A 9,030-nucleotide genomic window follows, 5' to 3' on the forward strand; every position below is an offset into this window, starting at 1 on the left:
TCTTGTTTTCTGGGTTTAAAGTCGGTATTCCTTGGTTTAAAATCTGTGTTCTTGATTCCTCTATTAAGTCATCCCAAGAATAATTATCAGTGAAAGAAAATAAAGAACACGTTATTAAAAACCTAGGTTCAAAAATCTATGTAACAAGACGAATAGAGATCCAATAACAAGAACCTGGATCTTCATTGACATTCATCATTCTGAAAATGGATATTACATCATGTTCGATTACTGTTTATTTTTATTTATTTTTGTTATTTTTTTATAGGTTTGATGTGGTTCTAGAGATGTATTTCCCGTTGGAAATCGATGATAACATATAAAAATATATTTGATTACATAGCCTTCAAGTGATGTATTTTTCACTTCAAATTTGTAACGTTCAAGTTATGCATGATGCTTTTTGTTCGAGAAGATCATGTTCATATTAATTACAGATGAAGTTCTTCGTAGTCCGTTCATGTTCATATTAATTACAAGATTTTGTATATTTAATAAATTTAATATAATTAAAAATCCAATACGTAATTTTAGAATTAAAAAGAAATAATAAATTAACATAAAAATTGATTTGTATGCCATGTCACGTGATGCAGACTATTTTTGTTAACCAAAGAATCATATGGCATGTCATGTAGACATGTTAACCGGTTGACCCTTTCAATTTTGTAAAAGTGGTTTTATGATATGGGTTTTGAAAGTTTGAGGAGGTAGACTACACAAAAAAAATATGAGTGACCAACTGAGTAAAATCAAAATAGTTTGTTGGGTTAGAATGATATTAACCCTTACTTGGGTTGAATAAAAATGGTTTTGTTTAGGCCGAATAAAAAGGACACTTTCATTATTTATTTTTTGTTTTTTAATCATTACAATAAAAAATAGAATACAAAATAAATGATAAATAAGTCTTTATAAGGGTTATAGACCAATCATGCTTGAAATTAAAACCAAAATGACTTTTCAATATCATAAAACCGAAAAAAATTAATGACTAAACTTATTTAAAATCACACAGACCATTTATAAAGATTTATTATCTAATTAATATATATATATATATATATATATATATATATATATATATATATATATATATATATATATATATATATATATATTCACAAACCATTGAGAAATAGTATATTTTTTTATTCTTAGAATTTGACCACACAACTTTTAAAGGTTGTCATTTTGGTCCCTCCAACACACTTTTTCATTAGTTAATACTTTTGCCACCAAAATTTCCAAAGTTGTCACTTTTGGTTTATGTCTTTTAGTAAATTGGTGCCCTACTAAAATGTTTTACATTGTTTTACATTTTGACAGATTTGATTCCTACAACAAAGGGTTTCTATTTTCAAAGATTTAGTTATTATAAACAAAAGTTTTATATTTTAAGAGATTTAGGTCTTTGCAACAAAAGGTTTCATGTCATCAAACACAACACTATTTGGTTATTTGTTGCTAAAGTTGCATGAAAACATGTCTAAGTTTGAAAAAAAAAGGGGCACAAAAGACACTAATTTTTCATTTTATTTTTCAATTTTGACATTAAGGTTTTTTTTTTCACTTAGTTTTTGTGTCCAAATCAAACCTCATGTTTTCTATTTATTTCAATGTTGTTAGTTTTTATTTGAAACTGTATAAGTAATGTTTTTACATGAAAAACCATTTAAATACATTTTTTATAACTAAAAACCATATCTTTTTTATATAAATACCAGCTTTTACATATAAATTGTAATATTATGTATAGATATATATTATTTATATTATAACCGTATTTTTTTGTTAAATATGCAAGTTAACATAAAATCTATATTTTTACATACAAATATGTGATTTTAATGTAAAACTATAGTTTAAATGCAAATATAAAACTATAGTTTAAGTGTAAATAAATATATGAAAATACTATTTAAATCTAATAAAAATATATATATTTCCACATAAACATATTTATTAATTGTAATATCTTTTGTAATCGATGCATTTGTAATTAATAGTTGATATGAACATGCTAATTGCTAATTGTGCTCTTGATAATTAAATCAACCATATATCTTGAAGTTATATTATTTAGTTTACAAAAAACTTCATTTATCCTAGCTCTAGGAACAGTAACTTTTTGATGATTAGAATTTTGCCACAATTGTTTCAAAAATCGACATTTTTGGTCCCATATTTTCCTCATATCATTATTCACACACTATCTTTTTTATGATTCAGAATTTAGCTACAAATGTTTCAAGAGTTTGCCATTTTTGGTCCCTATCATTTACCAAATGTGACCCCTAAAGTTTTTGCCACATTATCGAAACCACAACCAAGTAATGGAAATATAAACGAAGGTAATTTTTTTTAGTTATGTAGGAAGGTTATGTATGTTACACTTCCAACATCAATGTTACTATGTCTCTTAAGAATGATATAAAAAATTATGTTTGCATTATTATCCTTTTAGAAATGTCTGATATTTAGAAATTTAAATCAAGTCTTTACAGATTTCGTTAAATTTATTCGAACTCAAAATGACGTGAGTTTTTTTATTGGTATATAATTATGACATGTTAACAAGTATAAAATGTGAAGGATAGTTTTTTTTTTCTTAATATTTATAAATATTAATGTCTCTTAGAAAATAATGACTTTTCTCATGAAAGAGTGGAAAGAGAGGTTTTTTTGAAAATTTCAAATAATTGACTGTCATACGCTGACTTGAAGAAAAATTAGAAGTGGCGTCGGATATGCTCAGAGACATATCTCTTTCGATACCTTCAATTCCATGGAAGTACAAGAATTGAATTTGCTTTTAGTGATTATCGAGGAACTGTAAAATAAGTGCAATTGTTGAAACTTCTAGTCGATGGTATACGATTCTTCATCTCCAATCTATCTGATGCTTAGTGTAGTTGATGCAGTGCTATCGCTATGCCATTCACCAGTGACGGACACCGGCGAAGGCGGGAAGTTTTTCAACAAAACCGTCGTATCAGTGTTTTCCGACCGAGGTGGCGGTTTTAGGGTTTTCGACTCTTCAGCATCTATTCTCCGCTGGGCTTGAATATCCTCCAACACGTCCAACACCACATTCATTGTAGGCCTCATTTCTGAATAAAACTGTAAACACTGAAAAGCCAACTCTGCTACTGATGTAACCATCCTCATGACTTCAGGATCTGATCGGATCCTAAAACCGGGTCGATCAGTTGATCTATCGCACATCTTTGGATCTTGTTTAAAGCCAGATTAGCCAAACTAATCTCGTCTTGAGACCTATTTAAATCAACAGCCACCATCGATGATATTAGTTCAATCAAGACTACTCCAAAGCTGTAAACATCACTCTTATCTGTTAATTGGTAACGATGGTGATATTGGGGATCCAAATATCCTGGGGTTCCTTGAGGAGCTGTAGACACGTGATTGACATCATCTGGTAAGAGCCTTGAGAGCCCAAAATCTGCTACCTTTGCACTAAAATTATGATCAAGAAGAATGTTACATGTCTTCACATCTCGGTGTATGATTTCAGAGGCATGAAGGTACACTAGAGCTCTGGCAGTTTCAATGGCAATGTTCATCCGTAATGGCCATGGTAGTAAGCTTGCATTTGCTCGTTTTCCATGGAGGTGATCAGCAAGGGTCCCATTGCAAATGTACTCATACACAAGGAGAAGTTCATGGCTTTGTCTAGAAGTGCAACCATAGAGCACCACAAGGTTGGGGTGGCGTAATCTGGTGAGGATTCTAACCTCATTCACAAATTGTTGTACTCTTTTGTAGTTGTGCTCATAAAGTCTCTTCACTGCTACTTCTCTCCCATCTTGGAGTTTACCTTTTTACAGAAAGATCAGATTTGATGAATAACTTAAGTGAAAATAAACACCCTCAATATTCTTAGCAAGTGTAAAGCTCTCACCATAGTAAACAGCTCCAAAACCTCCATTCCCTAGTTCCCGAGTAGGATCGAAATGTCTGGTGGCATCTTCGAGTTCAGTGTAGGAGAAAACAGAGGCGCCATGGAAGAGAGTACTCCCATCTTCAGCTTTTGGTGATCTGTCCTTTGATGAGAAATAGGAAAAAAGGTTGGTTTTGTAGCGACGCCAGGTTATGAAGATGACAAAAAAGAGTATGAGGATGAAGGAGGATCCTGCAACACCTTTAGATACAAATTCTTTCATTTATGTGCATTGATGTATTTATATATTTGGTAGTAATGCATTCAATCCAATATTTATATTACCTAGAATCAGTTTAAGTTTTCTGAGTGATTTTTCTGCCACAACCGAACAACAGAAGATAAGACAAAAAAACCAATTTCATGAATATATATGAAAGAAATATGAAAAAAAAAGTTGTAAATACCCTTTTTGGCATCCAAACACTGAAACAGTCCATTGTGAATATTACACTGGCCATCTTCCTGATGACACTTATGACAGGGAGTTGACAAGTTAAATGAAACAGAGAATGTCAAACCAAGAAGAGAAAATATGTTGGTAGTGTTAGGTACTTGAGGATCATTTGGCCCTCGAAATTTCACTGGCAGCTGTATTACTTGACATGTAGGTGGGAGATCAGGTAGAAATACTGCATAACTGATCATCGAATAATCATAGTAGAAATCATGATCATCACATCTGTCGTATCCACTATAATTATATCGATCAAAGTATTTTGAGGTATTCATAGAATTGGTATGATATGTGCATTTGTAGAGAGTGATGAAGGGTAGGATTGAAATTGAATACAAAAGAGGAGTTGGAGAAGTGAAGTTATACGCAAGTGCCTCACACCTTGTCTCATTTACAAGTCTTTCAAATGTTTTGTTATAGATCATGACCAGAGGATCTGACACATACTTAGAAACAATCTCATGTGACTCTCCTCCAATTTCAATTTCCCCACCATATGAAGTACAGTTGACCTTGATCAACCCACAATTACTGTCAGTGGTATTATAAAATGGGTACGTGAATGGGGAAAAATTTGGGCAAATGAAATCTTTTGGGCAGATAGATTTGGAAATGTTGTGGTCTGTAGCAGAGTGAAGAAAAGGAAAACAAGAGAGAAGAACATAGGCAAAAAAGATGGCGAGAATCATTTCACAAATGTTGTTGAGACTCCATACATAATTGTGTATTTACATATATATCTTTTAGGTCTATTTTTTCTTTAGAGAAAGTCTTTGGTACAGTTGGGCTAAAAGAGGTTAAATGAGGTCCCATTTAAGATGCTTTCAGCCTTTCACACCAAAAACTCAATTTTCCCTCACGTGTATGCCCACAACATAGAAAATCCTGTCACTTTTATAAATTTCTCTCCATTGAGCACCACTATCAAGACTTTTGAGTCGCATATTCTTCTCCTCCATTTATCCTTAAACCCTTTGAAACTTCAAAAAATTGAATTGGAAACTTTCATGTGGTTCCCTGTTCATGCCATCTAATACTTTTCAACTGCCATAATTCAAACTTACGAACAAGACATCTTTGAAAGTTAGACACTATTTTATTAAATTTTCAATCTAAAATCATCAAAGAAGAATGTATATACATAACATCAGAATGTTTATAAAAAATAATCACATGAATATATACACCCTTTTTCACTGATAGACACAGTCACCATGAAACGGTGAAAACGGTATGAAAGTGTTGGCGAAAAAGAAATTAAACATTTTGATGGGTAATATAAGTGTTCACCTTTATTGGTATTTTTGCAGCATCAAGAAAATATAAATAAAGTAAGCCATGTGGAAACCCAGCAGTTGGCCTGAAGTTTCTACAAAGACCAAGTCTTTCAAATAAGTGGATGGAAACTTTCTTCAAAATTTCCTTTATGGATCAAGACTTAGACTAACACACGCATTGACTTTTGTTGTTCATTAGTCACATGTAATTATCAACATTTAGTTTATACAATGTTAAGATTTATTTACCTGCTTATTATCTGAATACACCAAACATTATGGATTAAGGCTTTTTGGGAAGTATTTAGTTTTTCAGGTTCGGGGTTGATACCCCCCCTCTTCCTCTGGTACAGCTCTCTCCCTGTTATTGACAACCCCACCTGTACTGAATGCATAAAGTGACACTTCTGTCACTTATCCATTAAGCTGTCCCCATTAAATCGAAAAGAAACAGGAACTTAATGTTAATTACATTCATTTTCATGAGTTCACGAAAACACAAATATTTTGGGCATAGAAACGATGGAAAAATTGATCAAAAAACACACGGAGTAGATAAATATACACAGTAATCGTATGTTGTGATGCCATCTATCTGACAGGGAGTGTAGTTGATGACGTGCTTTCGCTATGCCATTCACTAGTGATGGAGACCGGCGAAGGCAGGAAGTCTTTCAACAAAACCGTCTTATCGCTGGCTTCAGAAGGAGGTGGTGGTTTTACTTTTTCTATGTCTGTGATACTTTCATCAGCATCAATTCTCCCTGGGGATTGAATATCCTCCAACACATCAAGCACCTCATTCATCGTAGGCCTCATTTCTGAATAATACTGTAAACACTGAAAAGCCAACTCTGCCACTGATGTCATCATCCTCATGATTTCAGCATCTGAATCGGATCCTAGATCAGGATCGATCAATTGATCTAACGCACATCTTTGGATCTTGTTCAAAGCCAGATTAGCCAAACTAATCTCGTCATCAGACCTATTTAAGTCGACAGCCCTCATCGATGATATTAGTTCAATCAAGACCACTCCAAAGCTGTAAACATCACTCTTATCTGTTAATTGGTAACGATTGTAATATTGGGGATCCAAATATCCTGGTGTTCCCTGAGGAGCTGTAGACACATGCGTGACATCATTTGGTAACAGCCTCGAGAGCCCAAAATCTGCTACCTTGGCACTGAAATTCTGATCAAGAAGAATGTTACTCGTCTTCACATCTCGGTGTATGATTTCAGAGGCATGAAGGTACACTAACGCTCTGGCAGTTTCGATGGCTATGTTCATCCTTAACGGCCATGTCAGTAAGCTTGGATTTGCTTGTTTACCATGGAGGTGATCTGAAACAGTGCCATTGGAAATGTACTCGTACACAAGGAGAAGCTCATGGCTTTGTCGAGAGGTGCAACCATAGAGCACCACAAGGTTGGGGTGGCGTAAACCAGTCAGGATTCTAACCTCATTCACAAACTGTTGGACTCGTTTGTAGTTGTGCTCATAAAGCCTCTTCACTGCTACTTCTCTTCCATCTTGTAGTTTACCATAGTAAACAGCTCCAAAACCTCCATTCCCTAGCTCTTTCGAAGGGTTGAAATTTTGAGTGGCATCTTCAAGCTCTGTGCCAGAGAAAACAGAGACGCCGTAGAAAAGATTCCCATCTTCAACGTTTAGTGATTTTTCCTTTGAAGGGGAATAGGAAAAAGGGTTTCTCTTGTACCGACGCCGGATTAGGAAGATGACAAAAAAGATGATGACGATGAAGGCAGATCCAGCGGGAACTAAAATAAGAAAATACAACAGCTTCACTTACAATTTGTGTGTATGTATGTATGTATGTATGTATTTATACATTTAGCACTAATGCATTTGACCAGAGATGTGTATTACCTAGGATATATATATGTTTCAGTTTACTGAGTGGTGTTTCTGCAGAAACCAAACAACAAAATATAAGTTAATATATTAGATATATCAAGTCTGGTGTACCCAGAATAATTAAGAAAGAAAGGAAAAGGAAATTTTTTTTTGGTATAAATACCATTTTTGGCGTATAAACACTGGAACTGTCCATCGTGAGTGAGACATTGGCCCCCTTCCTGTTGACACTTATCGCAGGAAGTAATTGTAAAGTAAATAGAGAATACAGAACTGAGAATATAAAAGATGGTGGTTTCATTGACTACTTTACCGTCACCAAGCTTTCGCACATTCATGGGCAGCCGGACTACTTGACATGTAGGCGGGAGATCACTTGGAACTTTTGTATCACTGATGGAATAGTTATAGTAGAAATCGTGATCTTCACATCTCTCTTTATTGTAATTAGATTGGTCAAAAATACTATTTATTTCTGTGTCATAATTGGGATGGTTTCTGCATTTGTAGAGAGTGATGAAGGGTGCGATTGAAATGGAATACAAAAGAGGACTTGGAGATGTGAAGTTATCCATAAGTGCCTCACAACTGCTATCATTCACAAGTCTTTCAAATGTTGAATTACGGATCAAGACCAAAGCTTCATCAGACACATACTTGCCAACAATCTGATATGAGTCTCTTCCAATTTCAATTTCCCCACCCTTCAAAGTACAGTTGACCTGGATCAACCCGCATTGAGTGTTACTGTCATTATAAAATGGGTACTTGAATTGTGCTAAATTTGGACAACTGAAACTTTCTGGGCAGGTAGACATAGAAGTGTTGTGTTCTGTAGCAGAGTGAATGAATTGTAGAAAAGAGAGAACAATGGAGGCTAAAAAGAAGATGCTAATCATTTTAAGTGTCCAACAGAAAAGGCTAGACGCTTAATATCGCCTGTGTCCTTGAGAATCTATTATATATCTCCTCTCGGTCTATGTGTTCTATAGAGGAAGTCTTTGAAACAGTAAAGCTGAAAGATGTGAGGTCATATGTGAGTAGCATTTAATCAGCGTTCACACCCAAATACTCAACTTGCCCCAACGTGCATGCCAAAGGCATAGAAATTCTGTAATTTTCTTCTTATTGATGAAGACCCTCAAGGCTTTTGAGTCACTGACTCTTCACCGATCCATCCATTCTTAACCCCTTTTAAATGCCAAAACATCCCTTGGAGAGTTTCATGTGGTTGCCATTATATGCCAATCTAATACGTCTCAACTTAGAATAATCTTTTTTTTTAACAGCCAGAATAATCCAAAATTACGAATAAGCTACATTTTTAGACCCTAGAAACCATTTCCTTAAATTTCCAATATCACATCATCCTCGAAGAAAGTATATACTTTTTCACTGACATAAATGTTCAACCACGAAATTGACCTTATATAGGATGAATCATTGAT

General features: G+C 34.1%; 1 protein-coding gene and 1 pseudogene across 3 annotated transcripts; both read right to left on the reverse strand.

Annotated features, from left to right (window-relative positions):
- Window positions 1-2,709: 2,709 nt before the first annotated feature.
- Window positions 2,710-5,456, reverse strand: LOC145166473 (LEAF RUST 10 DISEASE-RESISTANCE LOCUS RECEPTOR-LIKE PROTEIN KINASE-like 1.1; annotated as a pseudogene). The gene is made up of 4 exons (XR_013740549.1): window positions 4,372-5,456; window positions 4,250-4,282; window positions 3,926-4,165; window positions 2,710-3,841 (listed from the first exon to the last, which is right to left on the reverse strand). The product of XR_013740549.1 is annotated as an LEAF RUST 10 DISEASE-RESISTANCE LOCUS RECEPTOR-LIKE PROTEIN KINASE-like 1.1 (transcript).
- A 488-nt stretch (window positions 5,457-5,944) lies between these two features.
- On the reverse strand, window positions 5,945-8,731 carry LOC145166474 (LEAF RUST 10 DISEASE-RESISTANCE LOCUS RECEPTOR-LIKE PROTEIN KINASE-like 1.1). 2 transcript variants are annotated; one of them, XM_079085459.1, is made up of 4 exons: window positions 7,891-8,731; window positions 7,746-7,812; window positions 7,595-7,633; window positions 5,945-7,485 (listed from the first exon to the last, which is right to left on the reverse strand). In XM_079085459.1, the coding sequence occupies exons 1-4, from the start codon at window positions 8,479-8,481 to the stop codon at window positions 6,290-6,292; spliced, it is 1,893 nt and encodes a 630-aa protein (XP_078941585.1). In that variant the 5' UTR covers window positions 8,482-8,731; the 3' UTR covers window positions 5,945-6,289. The 2 variants fall into 2 exon arrangements, with proteins under 2 accessions (XP_078941585.1, XP_078941583.1); XM_079085457.1 differs by having other exon boundaries at window positions 7,746-8,731.
- Between the last annotated feature and the right edge of the window lie 299 nt (window positions 8,732-9,030).

Source organism: Lactuca virosa, chromosome 3 (genome assembly GCF_052849685.1).
Source record: "Lactuca virosa cultivar CGN04683 chromosome 3, Lactuca_virosa_CGN04683_v6, whole genome shotgun sequence".
Lineage (NCBI taxonomy): Eukaryota > Viridiplantae > Streptophyta > Magnoliopsida > Asterales > Asteraceae > Lactuca > Lactuca virosa.